The following is a 23,820-nucleotide window of genomic DNA, read 5'->3' as shown; positions in this document are numbered from 1 at the left end:
ATTTGTCTCGGCACATGTTAAAGACGGAACCTATAGGCGCTTTAGTGGCACTGTGATCTTATAAGTCATTTGTTGACTTAATTAAGGCGCACAAAGGGAATGTAATGGTCTGGTCGGGAGGAGGGAGTCTAACCCCATTTTCTTGTTTGTTATGAATATTTTAGCGATCCTTGTGTTTATGAAATGAGTTTGCTCTTTCACCACCAGGGAGAACATTGCGATGTCGACCCACTTGTAATTTACACATCATTACGCCTGTCAGCACTGTCCATCATTTGAACCTTCGCCGCTCTCTGAATGCTGCTTTCTGCGCCTCTCTGGTTTATAAAGCTGAGGTATAGCAGGATGTGATACAGGACTATTTCAAGCAGGCCTCCTTATTGTGCTATTTTCAGAGGTAGAAGCAGGGCAGGTCCTCTGAGAGCACGACACAATGCTGATCTGGGGTAGTCCTGCTGCTGCGCACTGCCGGCAGCGGAGCAGAGGGAAAGCCCTGCTTACATTGACACTATAGTTTTGCATATTTTGGCATTTAGCTTACGCTGTCATCCTGAGGAAAACTTATCTCTCGCACACGCAGGACCTGCCGATATTACAGAACGCTCGTATTCGTATCCATCTTGTGTAGGATGCAATCCGCAGCGGACCCCATACCAGTGCTACACAAGTGTCATCTCACTGTGGGCCCTCATCAGAGCCAGATGGGTCTCTGAATCGCTCATTGTGCCTGTTTTTGGGTTGTGAATTTCATTTTTCACCGGATTGTTGAAGTTCTGTACTCTTGTTGTCCTACCAGCTGTCCATTTCTGCTATGGTGGAAGCCAGTTTGGCCTTTAGCTTCTCTCAGATTTGTATCCCATGCTTCCATATGTGCAGTATATTATTTAATATACTCTATATAGTGGTGGAAAAGATATTTTACTTAACAAAATTATGTATTAATATCACAGTGTAAAAATCTTCCATTACATTGAAATGAAGCTGTATGAATTATACTTCAAAGCCCCTATCAGCTTCTTACTTACTGCGTCATGCATGAAGACGTAACTGTAGATTTCAGGGAGGACTCAGAGGACACAACCCCCTCCAATACCCCCTTTTTTGTCAAAGCTGATGGCATTTACTCCATAAACTGATACTGAAAAATTGGTGCATATAGCCTGTGCACATGGGGCGCCCATTCTACCAACTGAGCTACTGGGTGCCCCCTTTTGATTTTATTTTAACTCAAAAAAACTACTACTACTACTTTTATTAAAAACTCCCTGTTTTCATTGCCCCTATTGGCATGATTGACAGCTGCATTAGAGACTCCTCTGGTCTGATTAATTGTTTTTGGTGCACCACAATCTGACTCTGGGGAAAGCAGTGCAAGAAAACAGATGTTGTTTCAGCTTTCAAGGGGTTAATATAATTGTTTTAGCAAGAAAAACAGAGCTATTTTGCCTGCAGAGACACTGCAGAGTACAGTATTAAAATTGAGCTGTAAATGACCTTATATTCCTCGACAGACTACATCACATGCAACAAACTAAAATAACTAGTGCAGATCCTTCCTTAACTGAATCACCCCTACAGCTCACAGAGCACGATTTGCTCTGATGTGCAATCCTATTTGTTCTTAAGCAACCATTTTAGATGCGTACAAATGGTGTCTTTGTTGTTCTACATGAAAATCAGGGCCGGGGTGATGCCCGTGTTTCCCCAGAGAATGCTGATGAGGAGTGAGGGTTTATGTCTATTCCATTTGGTGTGTTTGGTAAGAGGTGTCAGTTGGAGTGGCGTGGCGGCACAGACGTGGGCCGAGGCGTTGTGCAAGAAGGAAGCCATGTGGAATCAGGCCTCGCTAAAAGGAAATGAGTCACTCTATCATGAGCAGAGTCTGCGACGTGGCCCTGACATCATTACTCTCTTCACTGTGTCTATTTGCTCTCCCAAACCATATTAACTTGGTGAGTGCCAATCATTCAATCGTGCCAAATGAAGCGCGCTCACCGGGCGACTATTGCCTTTAATTATTAGAATAATACACAATGTGGTATCAATGATAAGTGCCCACCCATGCTGCTGAAGCGCACTGATATTATGTAAATAGAGGAAGATCAAACCAGCTGAAATAATTTCCGTTTTATGTGACGAAAGGAGAGCATGGCCCTTTGCCATGACGCTGTCGCTACACCGTGTTATCTCAGTCACTCTAGGCACCGTTATTGTAATTGTATTTCATGTTTTTTTAACAATGAAAGTAGTACCAATTTCAAAGCTGCAACACGGTGACAGTGACCTGCAATGAATGGAGAATGCAGACATTATTTTATAAGCCTGGAATTACACTGTAAGCCCTTCAAACGCATTAAAATACCAATGGTTTTCTGGATTTATTAATGATATATCACATTAAGGTCTATTGTTTTATTGCACTGCTACTCTTCATCACTTTCACAACTCTGTGAAAAATTAAAAGCAAGGAATAGAAAATCACAGAACAAATAAAGTGCACACTTTTTTAATATTGAGAAAAAAGATAATTAGCACATATTAAACAGGCTGATCTAAAAGTTAAAACAAAACATGATTTGAAATAAATACCAATGCCCTACTAAAATCAACATGAAAAAACATGTACTTTAATCAAAGAATTGTAATTTGCCAAGTGTAGAATTAAATGCTAGACTTCCTGCTTTAAAGTGCTTCTTCACACACTATCAATTAGGAGTAACATGTTTCACTCAATAAAAACAGACATTTAGCTGCAAAAGAATCGTTCATTCTGCTACTTTAACATGAAATTAAGACTTCTTTGTAGACCTCAAACAGCCAGTGAGTAGCCCAGCGCTCCCTCACTGCGAAAAATGAATTGTCTGACTCACATTCAACAATTAATTTCCTGTGTTCTAGTAAATTCATTAACTAAGTTATGGTGGGAAAGTCTTTATTTCTGTCATAATAAAATTCCTTTCCTACTTAAAATCATTAAAACTCAGATTTACATGTCTTAATTGATTTAAACTAGGTATAGATGCTATATAAATTGAATATATGTAAATAATATAATAAACAATCAAAAGACTAAATCCATAGAGAAATGCACATAGTGTTCAGAAACTGTGCCTTTAAACAAGATTTCCGTGAATTTGTGATGTCACAACTTTTTAAATGGGTCCCATTGTATTTCCTGTTGGAATTTTTTGAAAGTGCATGTGAAAAAAAACTGAGCATTTCAGAAAGAGGGTGAATACATATAGATATATTAAGGAAGCGAGAATAAGAACCAACCAACCTCAAAACCAGAAAACTACACCTGATTCCACAATTAAAATCCAACCTGGGAAGAGAGAAAAAGAGGGAAAAGAACTTCCTATCAGTCAATGTACATTAAGTCAGTTTTTTCCCTTATCAGACACTCCTTATCAAACCTTGTGAAGTGTAACAGCAAAACAGTTGCTTTGTTTCGCAGGTTGGTTGCACAGATATTTCACACTCCCTGCAATATCTTAATATCAGTGACAATGACAATATTATCAGTGAAATCTCAATAATCTCAAGTCTTTTGTGGCTCCTGTGAAAAGGCCCCCACATCACATTGAAGCTCTACAATAGACCGCTGCTGTGTGCTGCCTCTGGATGAGACACAGATAATCGGCTCTGCCTCTTTGTTTGTGTGCCCTTTAGCCAAAGGACCAGAGCTACTGCAGTGTGGTGCACAAGCCCAGCCAATCACAAGCTCAGAGAACAGCAGCAGGGGGAACAGGCCGACTAAAATGCTAAATCTGCCGCTGTGGCATCCGGAGTGATATTATTGGAGATTATTTGAAGCAGAGTTAGCGGCAGTCACCGATACCAGCGTCTTTGAGGAAGCTCATACTGTCTGGTCCACAAAAAGAGGAAAATACTCTCCGTCTTTAGCAACTGAAGCGATGTGCCTCAGGCAATGTGCATCCCGAATCCCTTTATTCTGTTAGCGCTTCTTTAATCCCAGCTCTCTGGGAAGCAGGGGCCAACGCAAAGTCAAACATTTACGCCTCTCAGAGCAAAATGAACATTTCTTTGAATATGGATGAAATATGAATAGATCAAACCTGTAATCTTATGATATGACTGCCAGTGTATAAGGATGAATTAAATGTTACATTTCCAAGGGCTGCATGACAGGTAAATTACTAAATTTTGACCTTCACTTTATTGGGGTCCAGTTGCACTCAGGGCAAACTATTGCTGAAATTACATGACATTTACACAGACTCTTCAAAAACATCAAAGAGTGGCTTGCAAGTGGGGAAGTGAGTATTAAAATGTTAAATGCAGTAAAGGAGACTGGATTGGGGGCAGGAGTGGCCTAGACACCACAGAGGTCACCTGCCGAAAACCCAGACTGCCTTGTGGAATCTATCTGGGGAAAATGGAGAAGAAACCTTCGCTTATAAACACTTCTTTGTAAAAACAATATTTTGGGGAATTTCTGCATTATTTTTGAAAATGAAAGAGCGACAGGAAAGGCAGGGGTGAGAGAGGGGACGACATACAGCAAAGGGCCCTGGTGGGACTTGAATCTGGGCCGCTGCTGTAAGGACTCAGCCTTAAAGGGATATCTTGCCGATTTTCAACCAGCTTTGTATCATAACAGCGTGGGTAGTGTGTAAATGAAATATGTTAAACTTCCCTCCATATTGCCAGTGCCCAGATCTCCCTGCACATTTGCCGGCTATTTTTTTTCCAGGCTCCGAGGCTGTTGCCTGAAATACATATGTACTTCCACATTAGGACCAGAGTATATTAGATTATAGATTCTTGATAGAAAATCAAAAGAGAGAGAGAGTGACATTTATCAAGAGACAGAGCCTCAGGTCAAGAAAGAGAGCCACGGGTCAAGAAGGAGACCTGTGGATAAGGAGAGACTGGTATTGAGAGACAGACCCATATATTGAGAGAGAGAGAGGCAGGTCAAAAGTGAGAGCTGCAGATGAGGGAGGGAGAGAGACACAGATCGAGATACAGAGTCATGCATCGAGAGAAAGAGCCGCTGATTAAAAGACAGACGTGAATTGAGAGAAAAGCTGCGGGTCAAGAGAGAGAGCGCCATGGATTAAGATAGAGCCAAAGGTCAAAAGAAGGAACGTGGATAGAGAGAGAGAGAGAGATGCACATTGAGAGACAGAGATGCGGGTCGAGAGAGTGAACCATGGATCAAGAGAGAGAGAGACGCATATCAAGAGACAGTGCTATGTATTGAGAGAGAGAAAGATGTGGATCAAGAGAGTAGTCCCCAGGTCGAGAGACAGAGAGCCATGGATTGAGGGACAGAGCTGCAGTTTTAGGGGGGAGAGAGACACCCCTGTCTCACACTCAAACTCGATCCAACGGTGAAACTAATTTAAACTCAAAATACTTCTTTAACAGTACACGCTTTACTCCGTGAGCTACCGGAGTGCCCCACATTTTTCTGTAAGGAGCAACAAGTACAGATGCAAATACAAGGCCTTATCCTATAAAAGCAATACTGTATATCTCAACACCATGTTATACTAATGCAGTATGAAAAACATTTGCAGCATTTTTAGATAGGATATGGATTGTGCAAATCAAAGCAGTGGCTTGTTGTACAGTGACACATTTCTCCATTATGTTTTAATGTTGTATATGATTTTTGTTTACCAAACTAATTAGCCAAAAGTCAGGTCACCATGATAATCCCTCTCACTTAAATTGTGCAGGGCTTTAGACATGTGCAACGCATAGAGGCAGTGACTGCCAGTGAAACAGTCATTTCTGTTACTCTATGTTGGTAACAGGGATTTAATCAGCTGAAAAGTAGAGTCTTATACTTAGATACAAGCCACAGAGGAAGGTATTCTGGTTAAGAATCTCCCGTCATTCCAACCCAGCTCAGCTCTGCCTTAATAACATTAGAAATAGTTTTCTGATGTATGTTTGAATGTGTTTAAGGTGTGTCCTTGATCCTTTACTCTCTACTTTTGATATAATGGCTACTGGGTGTTTTAAGCCACTCTTGATACAACTATGTGAATTTTGTAAAATGGAACTAAAGCCACAAACATCCCTCTGTATTTGTGGTAAGATATTTCCTCGCAAATCGGTTAATGAAAAATAAATTGGACACTGATATTTAACTTCCCCACCAGAGCTGCAGTAATAAAAACCACCAGTGTACCACTTCATGCTTTTACTAAAGCAGGGCTTGTTTGAAGCCACACAATTCCCAAGCAGGCCCTTATTAAAAAAAAAAAGAATAGGTGTGAAAGTAGAGCCTTCACCTGCTAAATGGCAACGACACAGCCTGTGTGTAGTTAGTCTTTTTGAGAGGTACTTGCTGCCCAAAAGGGGGCAACAGGCTAATAAAGGGAGACTTATTGAAACAGTCAGTGGGTTTGTATTTTGTTTTTAAAATTAATGGGTTTTTTTCTCTGCTGACCTACACCCACAAACATATCATTGTGAGAACGAAGCTTGCATCTACCAGGGTTTCCCCCACATTCATTTAGTTGTGGTGGCCAACAATGGTCAAAACATCTGCCTCCACAAATACATTTTTCTATTTTTGGAGCTTAATTGTTCACTAGGAGTGGCATTTGAAGATATATATGCCATTTGGTTATTTGTTGCACCACACTCTCGGCGTGCAGAGCATACTCTGAGTACAGATGGAACAGTAGAAAATGAAACTTGACTGTTATTCCGCAAAGTATAACATTTTCAGCTCGCAGCAGCTGCTCCTCTCATCCATTCATCACCTGCACTGTGTCCATGGCCTTACAAAAACCTTTGATTTTATAGAGGGCACACAGAATGATTAGAGGGGCACACTCAATTAAATTTTTTTAATTTTTAATAAAAAAAAGTTAAAAAATGTTTGTTTGGTTTTGTTGTGAACTTTAATATGACAAAATTGTTGAATAAAAAAAATTAAACTAATCTTGCAGAAAGTGGTTGAGTAAAAACTTTCCCTTTAAACAATGAAAATTGTTCTTGGCACAATACATGTCAGATTAGAATTGAATAATACAAATACTGCTGTGTCATCGATCCTGAATATGCACCATAAATTCACTCATATAGGACCTCTGAAAACATCAGTCCAAAAATCTTCACCAAAAGTATCTTTGTGCTAAAATCTTTGACTTTGAAGACGAAATTGCCTGCAGCTCCCACTCACTTTGTTCATTTTTCCTACCTGGAGCCTTGCCTGACCTGACTCGGGTGTCCCCTCTCCTCTACATGATTGCAGTGCAGGTGGTGTTGTCGATAAGCCAAACTCAGGCCTGGCTCCTCAGACAAATAAAGCCGTGGAGGTTGGAAAATAAAAGTCAGGCAGCAAGAGAGCCTGCAGGGACGCTGACTGGCCAAACGGCTGCAACCTTACAGGAAAGCAATGATAGGACAAAACGGTGATTTATTTATTTGCAGCATACCGCTTTATCCATGACACAAGCAGAAGATACAGCGTGAGAATGATGGAGCGGGTCCAGCGTCAGCCAGGAGTGTGGTGAAGCAATGATACACACTTAGCGCAGTGTGGTAAAAGCAACTGTTTAGCAAATTTAGCAGGATCAGGGGAAAGTGCTTATGTTGTAAAAGCTTTCACTGAAGAGAAGAGTATTAAATTTGACATCGGTTGAGTCAACTCTCTGCTTTTTCCGCATTTATTCCCCCTGATTGATTTCTACTATTCTTTCTCTCAACTAATCTCTCCAACCCCTGCTGCACAATGAACACTGAGCATAATTTGACATTTCTGGTGGAGTAAAAGCAACTGTGCAGCAGTGATATGCAAACATATGGTAAAAATAAGAGCAGTTCATGGCTACATCTGTTTATTTGTCCCTTTTGCCTTTGATTAGATGTCCTACTGTCAATCAACTGCTTCCAGACTTGAGAAGCCAATATGATGACATGACAGCTAGATTATCTCTTTTCCAAGCTATAATAATAATAATAATAATGACAGTACTGGACACTGTTTGATTGACAAGTGATCTATGGGAATTGCAGTGCTGAAAACACAACAGCAATGAGTGCTTTGCATCAAAGATGGAGATGAAAAATAGATGATTTAAAAAAAAAACAGGCAACAAAAAATAATACAATATACCTTAAAAGAAAGAACTGACTGTTCAGCAAGCAACGCCCTTAGTTAATACGCCTGTCAATCTTTCCTCCAGTACAGTTTACAGTGATAATGCTGGCAGATTTACCACCCGAAACTCAGTGATTTTTGAAACAATGGGCTTTCGAATTCACACAAAAGCAAACAAAAGCAGGCCTCTGATTTCCAGACAAAGACGGTGGATTTTGACAGCTGAAATGATGACTGTAGCTAGAAGATTTGATCAAACATCAAACCCGTAACATGGTCTTAAATTTCCACATGATGGCTACTTGCATGGTATAATGCTAGAAGAAGAAGCTTAAACGGGTAGTTCATATTCTTTGAAGTAGGATTGTATGGAGTATTTATCCATAGACAATATATAACAAACAGTAGATATGAGTTTGGAGAAGCAGGCAAGAGACTGACGTGGAAGCTAAGCAATCTACACTTAAAAAATATGCATCAGTTTAAGTGTATGCTATACTGAGAGTTTTTTAATGTCAGACAGTTATTTCCAACAGGAGAATAAGACTGTTATGTTGCTATCTTCAAAGCCAGACTCCATGCTAAACACAGGAGTTGCTGGTCTACAATTGCCTTGATAAGATCATTACTTTTTGTTATTGGAAACACCGAAATTGCACATTAACAAAAATTAACTGATCAAAGCAGCAGTAGACCAGCAACTCCTGTGTTCAACAATCTAAATTTACCATTTTTCTCTATGGAGACTGGTGGCTTTGATGAGAGCATTGACGGGGAAGTGATGTAGTTAGCGGCTTTTCTGTCAAAACGGGCTGTTTAATGAAGCGTTAAAGCAGTGAAAATACTCTCAATATAGCATACACTTAACCTTATTATGATTTTTTTTAGGTGGGACTTTTTTTAGGTGGCTAAAACAGTTGTTGTTGTTGTTGACCCCCATCCATAGCAATAAATTGCTTAACTTCCTTGTCTAGAGGCATGCCAACGGATGTCTATTGAATTTCATATATTGTTTATGGACAAGCACCCTAAACAACCCCCCTTTAAAAAAAAGCATTACCCCTTGAAGCTACATGGCAAAAAGTAAGCATCTGCACCAGCTGATCCGTTTAGAAGATATGGAAATTGTCAGTGTGTGGCAGGGATAAGATACTTATTGCTAATTTTTTCATAAAGGCATATCCTTTAATGTTTAGCAGACAAAAAACAGCATTTATTTTACAGAACAAATGGATGTGGATGACGAATAATGGAGGAGTTTGGCAAATGTAATGCTAATGCAAGTTTGGCTGGTAGTGCTGAGTGTAAATTTGTCCAACCTAAATAAAGCACAAAGAGCTGCTGTGTACTTTATCATAAGAGGGGATGGTTTGGGTGACTTAAAAAAAAAAATGGTTTTTATCTTGACCCAACCCCGTAGAGCTACTAATATTTTTGATTGAACCTCCCTGAGTGACTGGTGAAAAATGCCTGACTCTCCCTCCACCATAAAGTACCCTGTTTGTTATATTCACACCAAATGAAGACTACCTTCGTTTGGTGTGAATATTTGAAATAAAATATGGTTATTTATTGGAGCCAGTGCAACATGCAAGCAGCGCAGAGGGAGAGTTATCACCCAAACAAACTACTTATTTTTAAGCAAAATGCAAATCCTCCTTACAAATCACATCATTATAGAGGCTGTGTGTGCACTTCAGCAGAATATGGGTGCATGACAGCTACCCGTCTTAGACTAAAACAAAATTTAATAAGCCCAAACACACACACATCATGTGCGCACACAGCCAGCATTAGTGACATGTGCATATTAATGACCATTTTCCCAAATATAAAAAAAACTTACACAACAGTGGCAGCAGCAGCCAGATTAATATCAGTGAGCTAGCACAGTGGCTGTTATTTGATTTTTTAAACGTAGCCTTTGATGATCAAAAATTACTTGAAAATAAAATCCTGGAGTTGAAAAAAGCCTTAGTATTTTACGGTGTCATGCATGCACTGTGTCCAATACACGCTTAAAGGGGGGCTTGAGTTCCAGTCTTCCAGGCGGAAGGTACAAAGTTTGATTAGTGCAGTCATCATGCATCTGTAAAGTATAATATTGTAATATTTTGAAAAGAGAAAAAAATTTTAAATAAATACAAAATACAACCTTTTAAATTTGTTGTCCTTCTCCTGACCAAAAATAAAAAACAGATACATAATGATAATATTTTTTTTGTGTGTAGGCTCCCCACACAGTGGTAAGTGTGTACTTTCAAGAGAAAAAAATATGTTTAAAATAGGTACAAAATGTAACCATTTAAAGTAGGTGTATGTTAAAAATAAATAAATAGATAAAACATAATAATACATCTGAATAATAATACAGGACATTAAGTCGTTTTTGGCTGCCATGAAAGATAAAAAAAAGTTAAATAAATGATAATAATAAAAAATTGGCAAAAATATAAATAAGACAAAATAAATTTATTTTCACTGTATTTTTTTTCAAATATGATCCATCTGTGTCCTTAATGGGTTAGCTGATTATCTGAATAGATAAATGCTCCGAATGCCGTTGACTGTTACAATATAGAGGTCATTTTACTTGTAGTCTAATTAAAAAACTACATAAGAGATTTGCTGAAAATCCTCCCCCAAAAAATCCTGCTCAGAATGACATTGATAGTAACTGTATAAAATTTAAAGAAATTTAACTCTACATTGTGGGTGAAAATTAAAAGGAGCACTGTCTTTTCCCATCAGGTACTTTTTTTTAACGTAACCCCACATAATAATATATTTGGCCAATAAAAGACTCTCTCATTAATTAACAAATAAAGTAAACTTACAACTTAGTCAGGGCTAGATTCACAAATACAGATTTCCTTATTAATATGCATTAACATCTGGCTGTGCTGTATTATGGCAGAGGTGACTAACAATGTGACAAGCGGAGCACCTAGTGCAAATACAACATATCCTTCAGCTGAATCACCACAAAGCCAGGCGTCACAGCCAATACTACTTACAGTCACACCCAAGATCAGTAGCACTGTGGTAAATAAGGCGATTTATTAAACACACAGGATTTAAAAAGCTCAAATAATTCCCGACAACAGTAAGGAGAGGAAGCAGTGCATTCAAGCTGAGATCAAAGCGCGCCAGCAACAATGTGCTATATAGCTTATCGTTGCCTGTGATCCACGGCTCCTCAGCCAAAGCACCTGTGTGTACATTTCCCAGAAAAACAGCCTCTGGTGGTGATCATTACCTCTCCTCTGGAGTAGTGGGGTGGATCGTTAGGCAGCTTCAAGGAAACATCACGCTGTTAGCTCTCTGCATCTGGGGTCACGCTGCTGTTTGCTTTTGTTCTTTTCAAAGTCTAATCTGCTCTCCTCCAGACATTTATCAACTTCCAGCTGTCAGTTTTTTCTTTTGTTTGTCTTATTGCTTGTTTAGATGGCGGAGCTGTAAAAATCATCACCACGTTACTGTACCATACAGGCCGGGCACACGTTTGAGAACGAAGGGTTTCTTATTCAAGTGCAATATCCTGCTTCTTTCTGTATCTGTGCAGCTGCATGTTGGCCCTGATCAGCTCTGCCCAGAGGAATAGTGGCTAATGTATGGAGGTGGTGGTTCTTATTAACAATTAACATAATTACAGTGTAAAGAGGGGGAAGCCTGGACCGCCCTGCTCTGGTGAGCTTTGATCTCTTGTGGTTCAACTTGTTCAGCATTAAATGAAAACCTTTAACAGCACAATTCTCCTCGGCAGCGACATACAGGGAGCTACCTGTGTGTGAGTGAACAGCGTAGGTTTGATAGGCCACGTAGGGTTGCTTTGGTGAATTTCGGTGCAACTTTCTGGTGATTTGGAATTGTGACATTTTTAAAAATTTAGGTATTAATTAGGCTTATTCCAGTGCTTTTAGACTCTAAATTAAATTGGACTACTTTCAGGCCAAGAAAATGAGTGAAAAATTATAAGAGATTCAGTATTTCTCATCCTAATGCCAACTTAGTGTGGAGAAGCCTTTAAAGCCATTTGGACCTTCATGTTTGGCAATTAAATGGTAATGCTTGATGTTTCAGGTCTGTGATTCCTCAATAATTTTCCAAAATGTTTCTCTGGAGACAAATATGTGTGCTGGTACCAATTATAGGTTATTATTGCAGTAATTGTGGTTATTTTGTCTACAGTCTGCCTGAGATAATACCTGAAAAGTGGTCATGTAAATGGTGTGTTTGATCCATCCTGAAGAAAATATTCAGCTGCTTTTGTTAGTTTGAATTTCCCCCATTCAAAAGAACCATTTAGGTTTTTTTCCACTTAGTAGAAACATTTATCAGAAAATAAAAATGAATGCGTTGTCTGTCTATAATAAAAACACAAATTGCTGCAATTGAAGACACAGTTGGATTTTTTCACTTTTAGATTTTCTTATTTGTTGTTTTTCTTAAATAATATACTGAAGAAATATTAGATGTGCTCCTTATTTGAGTTTAGGTTTTAACTTTGATCATTGGGTTTGTCCCCAGTAATGGCAGTGTTGATAGCCAGAATCGGGCCAGTTTATTCGGCCTGATTCTGGGGCATTATTCACCCAGAGTCTCAGTGGAGTTAGTCAGCCGGATGCAGCCAGTCTTATTTCTTCCGGAATGCCGAGTTTGGGCCAATGCTGGACCAGGTCATTCTTCATAACAGCCCAGTGATGGCAGTGTCGGCAGCAAAAATTGGTGTCACTATATTTGGCCCAATTCTGAGGTGTCATTTATGTTGGGTCTTATCTGAATCTTGCAACCAGTATTATTTCTTCCAGTGTGCTGAGTTTGGGCAGATGCTGGGCCAAGTCATTTTTTGGTAATGGCTCAGTGATGGCAGTGTCAGCAGCCAGAATCAAACCAGTTTATTTGGCCCGATTCTTGGACGTCATTCATCCTAAGTTCCCAAGTCTGGCAACCGGACACTGCTTGACTTATTTCTTCCACTGTCCAGAGTTTGGGCTGATGCTGGGCCAGGTCATTTTGGCTACCTGGGTCATAAAAAGTAAAAATAATTCCAATGCTGGCTCCAATCGGAGTGTGCCTGTATGGAATAACTGCTAATGATAATCAATAAGATTAATACATGTTATTTTTTTGAAGAGAGAAAAGGAAAGATAGGTATGGTGTTGTGTCCTTTCCTTGTAAGTTCCATGTGTATGCTGCCATGCAGTGAATATGAAAATCCACTGTTCTAACTACAGTATCAGATCCAGGTAGCACCTGATAATAAGCGAGATCCACCTGCGGAAATCTATTCTCATTACTTTATATAGCATGGCAGACATACCACATACATTATTCATGCTCTCTGCAATATCTTATTGACCTCTGTCAAGGACATTTGGACAGGCATTCATCTTGACAAAATTGGCCAATCACAGCCTCCAGATTGGACATATGCAAAATGCAGAGATGGCATACCATGTAGAATAATGTGACTCTCACACTGCACTCTGCTGTGAGAGTGAAATTTATGCACAGAGGAATCTAATGATACCTGCCTACTGCTAATACAGCCTGAGGCTGATGGCCTGAACACTGCTTTGACCTTTGACCTTCTCACATTTGAATGCTATGCTGCAGGCCCGCATTGTTTTTTTTATTCCCAGTCTGTTGATTTTAAAAAATCCAACTATTGTGAAACCTGATAAAACAGTAATATATCTCCACTGACTGTCGTGTAAGCCAGAGTGTTATGTTTGACCAGTCACTGGACTTTTTATATTACATATTATATTTTTATATTACTGTCACTCTAACCTGTATGAATATTATCATTAAGAATGTTACTAATTAGCTTGATAGTGTTGTCTGCAACACAGCTCTTTGTGCAGCTGGAGATTGCTCTTGCCTCCTCTCTTGCTGTTGCTATTAGAAACGGTAAAGTACGAGGACAGCTTGGTGGAAGCAGCAGACTTACGTTTCTCTGTGACTTTAAAATTAAAACTTCCCAGGAATATGTCACACTATCACACCATAAATTGAGTTTGACTTTAAACACAGAATTGCTGATAAGAAACCAAAATGTTTTCCATTGAGGTTTTCTGATGCATTTCTCTTGCTTATATGGTTGTAAAACAACCATTCCTCATAAAATTACTCACTTTGGAGCTAAAAAAAGACCACACTGCAACTACACAGAATCACCAGATCCTCTGGTTGTCAGCATATTCTCTTAACATTTTAATATGCCACATTAGTGTATGACCATCTTTTTGGTGCTGACCTTGGTTTTAATGCATAGGGTTAGCCTGATAACTTTGTGTTTTTGACGTGTCTAACACATCCGTTTAGACAAGCTATGTTTGTGGTTGGAGGAATGAGTTAGAAATACTGGATGTTTGATGGGCTATCTATAATGTGATGCTTCACCTGTTGAACGCCACTCGACAGTCTGATTCTGATGTCTGATTTAGACAGTTGAACTGCCTATAGAGTTTCTTTTTTCGCACTTAAAATTATTCAAACTTAATTGTAAGATATTTGCCTCACAACTGATCAGTGGGCTGTTTTTTTTAAATATAAAACCAAATGGAAAGAATACATTTTGGCAGTGAATGTTTCTGCAAATCTAGAATAGGTAATATATGTGCGCTGCTTTGTAGCGGATATGTTGAAACTTTACATTTCAACAATGCTGTGGTTATGTTTAGAAACAAAAAGAACACTTGATAACTTGGTAAAAAACAATCATGTTTTAGCTTAAAATACCCTGTTTTGGTGGCACAATCACAGCTGGATACACAGCTAGACTGGTTTTGTTATTTGTTGGTCTTTATCAGTGGTCTGCAGTGGTCTACAGCCTGGCAGCTGTTGCACCTGGGTGTCACTCTACCACCTTCAGATGACAAACTCAGCTCACATTCATGTAATCACAACTACTTTAATGTAGAAACATTGATATGATGTATGAGACGTACATATGAACCAAATTTGTGGTTTGCTGAAACTGAAGAGGTCATTTTTTTCTTCTGGTGATTGGGCCCCATGAAAAATTATTGTAAAAATAAACAATGTAGCAAAATGTTAACCAAGTTGTTTCACAGTAATAACAAAATTTCAAGATTGTAACTGTGACAGTTGCCTCAAAGAGTCAATGAGAAATTAATGAGATAGCTTTGTTTGAGGCTATATGATAACACATAGACATTGAAGCATACACATGCCAAAAATCAGCTTTTCTGTTTTCTTTGTCCTGGGAAACTGGAGCAGATTTTGCTGTTACACTACTTTAGTAATCTTTATGTTTGCTGAGGATATGAACTGAAAGCAGCTTGTTGTTATGTTGGTCTCAATGATTCCATTATTTGTGTGTTTTTTCGAGATATCGGTGTGAAAAGTGTTTGTTGTTGTTTGTATCTTCGGGTGGTAGCCATGTGTGAAAAGAAAATGCACAATTTACCACATGCAACACAACTTTATCTTAGTCATAACTTGAAAAAAGACCTAAGCCCTTAATGATATACTAATCAGGATTTCCTAAAAATGTATAGTCACTCAAAAGTAATTTGTCATCACTTATGACCCATGACAAGTGTGTGGTGGTGTACTTACCTGCTTTAGGCTATATTACAATGCACAATATATATCTCAATATTTTGATATCTCCTCTAAATTAATGTAAACTACTAAAATACAAAATTATTGAATAAACTAGTATTAGGATAAAGTTAAATAAGGTAGCTACTGCCATATGATAAAGAAAATGAGCTTCTGTTATAATAAAGTTACTGTAAAATACTGTTGTTAAATACTGTAATAAGGTTAAATAATACATGTCTGCTGTTGAAGTAAAGGTAACGAAATATATCGCTGTAATTAAATAAATCAAAGCGGAAATCATGTCACTTTTATTTTGAAGGAGCCTGCTCGTGTCGGGTCGGAAGTGTCGATGTTTTTGCTGTGAACTTTTTTCCGGTCTACAGTTGGTTGTTAGCATTAGCAGACGCCTCGGTGCATTTAACCGTGAGGATTCATTCACTGTGAGCTGGCAAGAAAGTACTAGAAGAAAATAATAGCTCTCCAGTTCAAAGATTCCAAAAATTTAAGTGGTGGTCGCAAAATGCGACTAAATATTGAAGCTCTGCGGGTACCAAACTACACACACCTGTTCACACCGCGGCCGTTACTGCTTATTACTGCTGGCCGCCTTTAAACCCGATGATTAATTCTCTGTGAGCTGGAAACAAACTAACAGCTCTCCAGTTCATACATTAACAGTATTTGTAAGTCATAATGGTGCTGGATGCTCGCAAAATGCCACTAAACAGTCGCGGTCTGGAGCTTTGCTAACAAAAATCCTGTTTCTCTGTGTGTGTGAGAGAGTCTCCTGTTGCTGGTTTTAAAAAAAATCGAAAAAACAACGTGACAAGTTACAGTTCACCCTGTTAGTGATATAATTATTTTATATATCACATGGAACAAACTGCCATACATGGAGTTAATTTGATATACCGCCCACCCCTAAGTCTCTGCTTGCATGTTCTGATTTTCTTATTGTTTGGTTTGGGGCACTTTTGGCGCAGTGAGGCCTGAACTTTAAAAGCTGTTTAAATGAAACTCATAAGCTCATATTTATGACATGGGAAGCCATGTAATAAACAACATGCTTGGGGTTCAAGTGTTTAATATCTTGTAGGCCTAATTTTAGTTGTAAAGAGTTTTTTGCAGATTTATAATATTTTTGAGGATTGCTGAAGAGAATCTCTGCACACGTGAATGTATGGCAGGTGTGTTAGAGGAGGGTAAAATTTATAAACAAAGAGAGAAACTCCTGATGGAGGTCTGCTCAACTGAAACATGATTTTATTCATCCAGTAAAAATGTCAGCAGTGAGAGTTTCTCTCTTTGTTTATAATATGTATAAAATGTTGAAATTCCCAGCGTCCTCATCTTTTTCCTCTGTCACTATGCCTTTGCATTACCTGATTTGCTCGCTTGCTAGCCAGATTGTTTGCTGTGGTGGCCTTTGCTTGATAATGCTTGTAGCAAAAGCAATTTGCTAAAATGTAAACAAATATTTTAAAACAATGTAGGTGTGTGATTTTAAATTCAATATTCAGACATTCAGTGAGATTCATCCTCAATAACTTTTTACCAGATATGTTGCTCTTTGCAAAAGGAAGCTTGAGTGATACTCAACAGGTGTTGTTTTTACCTCATGATCCAATACTGCAGCCTGGCATCTCAGTCACTCAACAGCAGTGGGACCATCTCAAAAATGCAAAATAGCCTAGAGAGCTTTTCACATTTTTGTCAACAGCTTTCTAATTTTTTTCATAGACACTTCAGACCAACTATCTCTTCATCCTGACCTTCTACAACTGCATACACAACCTGTTTTTTACATTATGCAATGTGGCCAGTGAGCTATTATGACCCATGCTTTATCAATAGCTTTCTCAATTTTGATTATAAAGCTCTCACGCCAACTTCACATTCACAATTTATTTACAACCTTCAGTTTTGAAAGATAAATAATGCAACATGTCCCCAGATATTCCTGTAACGTGAACGATTTTTTTTTGTCAGCTCTGAATTACATCTCTAGTGGTTAGATCATCTTTGTTGATTGTGTTGTTTCTTAATTGTGTTTCCAGGCGCTTGGACGGTGTTGTGTTTGACTGCGGCTGTGACATCCGCTGGATCCAGCTTTGGCAGCAGAGAGGAGAGGCCGGGCTCCACACACAGCAGCTGTACTGCAGGAACGGAGCCTCCAAGATCCGACTGCACAACATGTACATCCACAACTGTGGTAAGAGAAGGAGAGGAGGGAGTGTGTGATCTGCATTTAAAAACATTGGAAATGAGAAAGGGAGAGGAAGCAGTGCAGGGGAGAGAGAGGAAAGGAAGAGGTGGAGGGAAGGCAGAAAAAAGTGGAGGGTGAAAAGGAGAATGGGTGACAGAAAGAGACAGCAGAAGAAGGAGGGAATGGGTTAAAGGTGATATGGAGGAAAGAGAAGAGGAGCAGGGAGACGAGTGGAGGCGGCAAGGGGAGGAGGTGTGACAGAGTTCAGAGGGTGAATCTGATGTGAGGAGCTGTGCGTTGATTCTGACAGAGGCTGGAGACTCTGCAGTATTATCTCCTGGTGGTGACTCATCCCTGTGACATCTAATGTGTGTGAGCGTGTGTGTCTGAATGCCTCCTTTGTCCTAATTTTGTTACGTTAATGAAAAGTGATTAATTGATTTGGTGTGAAAATATGTGGACACAGGCAATGACAGGTGTGAGTTAACATGAACATACACTATGTGTGTGTGTGTGTGTGTGTGTGTGTGTGTGTGTGTGTGTGTGTGTGTGTGTGTGTGTATTTGTATGTGTGTGTTTTTAGACTTGCCAGAGATCAGTGTGAGCCACAGCAGTGTGCTGGTGATGGAGGGCGACAATGTGACGGTGAGCTGCAATGGATCTGGATCACCGCTGCCTGAAGTGGACTGGACTGTCAGCGGCCTGCACTCCATCAACACACACCTGGTCAGACACACACATATATGCACACACAGACATGCACATAGAGCTGTTACCAGGATGTTTTTATAGCTTTGCAGCCACAAAATGACACTGAAAGAATAGCAGAATGGCAATTATTGAAAATGATGCCAAAATATGAAAACTAGTTATGTAACATATATTTTTTCTTTTTATGGACCATTAGCGCCATTTGAGTCATCTGATGTCACTGAGTCAAACACAGGTGATGGAAAGACACGCTTCACAGGGCTCACATTGCTCCTTTTGAATTACATGCTACTTCCACTCCATGTTGTCATCGACAGTAGAGGAAGAAGTACTCAGATCCTTTTCTTCAGTAAAAGAACCAGCACAACAGTCAAATCAGTAAAACAGTACATTTAAAGAAGTACTAAACAGCTAGGAGGTCTTTTCATAAAATTAGCTTGTCTGCAGTGGAAAGATGAAAATACTTTTGAAATTGGTGCTACATGACAAGAGAAAACAGGAAAAGGGCTGTGGCATTCACTTTTGCTTAATAGTTAATGCACTGCGCCACATTGGAGCAGTAACGGCTCCTGCAGGTCACTGATGTAATGTGACCTTGTCTGCTTTGATACAGGTAACAATATGGCGGTCAGTTGGTTGCAAACCATCTCAAATTACATTAAACATTGGACTAAAATATGTTTCTCAAAACATTTAAGACACAAAGTAAGCCTCGCAGTAACAGAATATTTGTTCATATCTGATCACCTGTGTTTAGTTTTACTGTTTGATCCCAGTTTTTTCGGACTGTGTTTTTACAATGCAGAAACCACTACCCACTTCCTCTTCACAAATTCTCATATTACAGCTAAACAGTGCAGTAAAATATGTTTCTGAAAATATTTTAGATGAGAAATAAGCAGTACAATAACAGAATTCTTGTCTCTATTTGATCAGTGCTTCTTAATTTTAACTTTTGATCTGAGTTGGGTCTGAGTTTAAGAGAGAGGCAGGTTTCTCTCTAGATCTGCCTCTATACTCTTTGTGATGGCAGGCACACAAAATGCAGAAGTACAATCTGCAGTTTAAGCAACAGCCAACAAAAGATTTGAGCTGGGTGGTCTGGGCGCTGGTATGTTGGAGGGAAGTTTACCACAGTTCATTTACACATACAGTACTACCCATGTTGTTATGATACAAAGCTGGTTGAAAATCAGCAAAGTATCACTTTAAGTAAAAGTATGATATTGTCAACAAAATATGCTCACAACATGATGAGGATGCCTTTATCTAAAACAATGAATGGAAGTGCATTAAATCATATCCATATAACCCCCAAAAATGCAAGAGTCATGCAAGTACATCAAATTCATCAGATACGCTGATCTACCTTAAGTGCTGCGTTTAGAGATGATAGGACAAAAAAGGATTTTTTATTGTGTTGGCCAGGGTGCAGTCTGAACTGACGAGTTCTCAGACACAAGATGTGAAGACTTCCTGTCGTCCTGATGTCAACAGGGACTTTGTTTCACTGATGTGGAGCCAGTACAGCAAACAGTCATGATAAATGACTCCTATGTCTGATATAGTGTTATAGATGAAATTATTAGATTGTTAATACTGATGCAACAATGTGAAAGCAGTATTTTACTTTTGGTTGAGGTGGAGCTGGTTTGAAGTACTGTATTCAGTAATTTGCTTCAGTGGGTTGGATTCCTGCAAGAGGTCACAAGATAAATCTTTGGGGTGATGAGATGATTAATATGAGAGGAAAGTATTTAAAAAAGTTCAGCTACTTGAATTTATATTCATGTTTCTGACTTATCTTCTGATCTCTGCTTTTTTTATGAAATATTGGATCATTTGACCTCTTTGGGTCTTAAAGTTATTTAAATCAAAACCATCTCAGAATTTTAGATTAAGAATATCTAGTTGGACCTCAAAGACATCAGAAACACAAAAAGGGGCCTAAGTTTTTTCATTGCCCAAAATTATTGGGAACAACTGGTTTAATCGTCAACATTCAAAGGTATTTCAAACAAGCTTAACAAGTTTTCTATGAAAAATCTTACTCTGAAAATTTGTGAATATGTGTCTTATATGTCTATTTTTAACTATTCTGTGAACGCAAATGATTAAAAAGTGACTCTTTGATATCAGTATTTTCAAAAACAGACTGCTCTTATTTTATCATAAAGGCAACATAAGAAGAGAATCAAATACGAGATCGACACTCACAGGACTGGCTCAGTGCTGATCATGTGTTCGCACTTACATGAGAACCAGAAGACGTGTTGGAAAACTTTCCATCATGCAACAGGAGAATAGACTTATCATTGTTTTACTGTATGTCTGTTCCTGCATTGTATTTAGTGTTATTGTGTATTGAACTCCACAATGTTACCACTTTTTCTACAATGTAATTATTAATGCGGTCAGCGTGAGTTAATCCGCTGAAACAAAGAGTGATGAAGTTAACACTCTTAGTGAGATTCTCAAAAATGTGAAAGCAAAAAATTCAATAATGAAAACACCACTGATTACCAACCTGGTACCTACATTTTTTAAGTATAGCGATTTTATTTTATTGTGTAACATTATGTGTAACTAGGCTATGTCACTTTATATTAAGACAAATATTGCGATAAAAATACAGACAGATTGTTTTGGTTTCTAAATGACCTACATATTCTCAGCTAAAATCAATGATATCAGATTGTATGTAAGAATTAAGTGACTTAAGCAGGTCCAGTTTGGAGGATAAAGGGGGATATACTGACAGAAATGGAATACAATATAATAAGCATATTTTCTTTACTGTAAAATCTAGGACTGTACCTAAGTCCACCACCTATGACTAATCTATCAATTATTTTTTCAATTAATCAATGAATCTATCGATTTTTTAAATTGCTCTAACTATTATTTTATTATTACTTGATTAATATAACAACAAATTTACCGAAAATAACATTTTAAAACTTGTCATACACTGCAGGGCATTATTCCCCAACAAAAAATAGCCCAGTCCTAACTGGTAATCTGTGTTTTACAGTCTGATATAAAGTCTCTCCAAATAAAATCAATGCAAGAGCTTGTTCCACTCACGTAAAAGGAATTAGTGCAATCTACATTTAGCAATCCAACAGCAAAATAAATAAAACAATGTAAAATTCAAGTCACTTTTAGGAGGAGAAACACAACAGTTACTCTGTTACAGTAACAAACCTCAAATCTAGCAGTCCAACAAAACATTTTAGAGTAAAATTACATTAAATTTCTGTAACAGAAATAATTATAATTAGTCCATTCTTTCTGCATCAGAATAGTCCAGCCTTAACTGGGCCTTCAGGCATATCGCTGCCTGCTGATATGAGTGCTGTATTTTCATATTTATAAGCACATATTTCACTCATTTATGAAGTTATACAAGCTCCTGCACAGCTGATAACCCCACCCTGTAAATGTTTCAAAATAAAATGCATTGTATCAGCAACTGATGGCATTCTGTCCACAGAGACACAGTCAGATTTTGTTTTGAAAAGGAAACAAGGAAGTTGAGGTATAACAAACATCTTTTTATTTCCTCATCTCTGTGACAGAGAGTGACTTTAAACTGCAGTATAAAGTTGTATAGAGTCAACAAACGCGAGCGCCACAAGTAAGAAAATGGCGAGCCACTGTTTCTGTAGATGTTCTGCAGCTGACACGCAGCTCAGACGCGCCTGACAAGCGCTGCTCGAGCGAGCAGTGTGCACGCTCTAACTTGATATATGAGCGCCGAAACAAATAACAACACGCCCGGCGATGCTCACGCTCTCATTACCAGCACTGTGTGAAACGGTGTGATGCATCGACGCACCTTATGTCAATCCACGTATTCACTTAATCGATTACGTCGACACGTCGCCCCAGCCGTAGTAAAATCACCTGAAAATAAGGCCCATTGTGTTTCCGTTACCTTAGAACGAGCTGTTAAGTATCTACATAGGGAGTTGGTCCATGTTAACGGAGATTGCCATGTTGCACTGCATGTTTCCGAAGTAGCTCAGAATGAATAAACCAAATACTTACTCTTGATAAGGCCACTCTTTTTTCGACAAAGACTCCACTGCGGACAATTAAGCTCCCGATAAAAACCTTATGAACTATGAACACTGAAGGAAGTCTAAGCGGGAGAGGTTTCAGCTGGTTGCAATCTACAGTCCTCCCCACTAGATGTCACTGAATCCCACTAAAGCTTTCACATTAGACATTTTACCCTTCAAACTCACATATATGAGCCAACTAACTGTGAAGGACTTGTTGCTATGACAACAACTTCAGATAAATTTAAGTGTGCTTTGAAAAACTTCAAAAATCCAGGCTTGAGTTATATCATAAACAGGGAAGTCTAACTCACTTATTCACATCTGAAGAACAGGGCCTTGACTCAGCGTGCTGTGTAGCTCTTTCATTAGCTGTGCAGCACGATTATCTACAGCTGCGCAAAATAAGCTAGTTTTATGAGACTGAGAGTCCTGGCCTGAACCCACAGTGAGCCACCTAACCCGGGCCCCGGGGACGTCACTGCAATAACAACAGCAGAGATAAACAGCAAGGAGAGGAGAACAGCGGTGTCTGGAAATGCCGTGTGGCTGTATTTGTCACCTGTGTCTTTAATGCTGGAGGTGACTTTACAGATGAAAGTCACCTCGGCCGTGGGCTTGATGTTTTTTCACGGGTAGACTGATACTGTAGCTCATCAGGATGAGTGAGGTGCTGGGGAACCTGGCCAACCGAAGACAAGGAGGGTAGCATAAGCACAGTGTTTGGCTGCCTAAAGGTGAAAAGTTGTGAATCAGTCACATCAGTGCCAAAATTTACAATATATATATATATTGTAAATATATATATCAGACTTTATGTTCTAAGCCCTATTGTAATAAAATCATACTAGATCACTGCATTGACTAATTCCCACTGGTATAGTGTCTTCTTTTATTTTATTCTTTATTATGTAATCAATCACGCATGAGCTTTCATTTAATTTAGTAATTACAGTGGAAATTAACATTTTGAAATCTGAGGAAATTGGCTTGATTTCTTTCAAGAGCAAACAGTGAACACTATAACGAAATGACACAAAAAGTAAAAAGTTACATAAAATTATCTGAAAATTAGTAAAAAAAAGTTTTGTATAAAAATCAAAAGCAAATAAGGAAATCAGCTAAATATGCTAAAAATTAAAGAATGTGTAGTTTAACATATTTGA

The 23,820-nt window shown here is 38.7% G+C and overlaps 1 protein-coding gene across 3 annotated transcripts in view; it reads left to right on the top strand.

Annotated features, from left to right (window-relative positions):
* ntrk3b (neurotrophic tyrosine kinase, receptor, type 3b) overlaps positions 1-23,820 on the top strand; it is a 371,163-nt gene that overhangs the window by 205,332 nt on the left and 142,011 nt on the right. For all 3 annotated transcript variants that reach the window (XM_042484023.2, XM_042484016.2, XM_088080694.1), the window contains 2 exons: positions 17,728-17,882; positions 18,460-18,602. In XM_042484023.2, coding sequence (XP_042339957.1) covers positions 17,728-17,882; positions 18,460-18,602 — 298 coding nt within the window. The remainder of the gene's footprint in view (positions 1-17,727; positions 17,883-18,459; positions 18,603-23,820) is intronic.

Source organism: Plectropomus leopardus, chromosome 1, assembly GCF_026936395.1.
Source record: "Plectropomus leopardus strain MGB_pleo_1.0 chromosome 1, ASM2693639v1, whole genome shotgun sequence".
Lineage (NCBI taxonomy): Eukaryota > Metazoa > Chordata > Actinopteri > Perciformes > Serranidae > Plectropomus > Plectropomus leopardus.
This window is presented reverse-complemented; position numbering and strand designations above follow the sequence as displayed.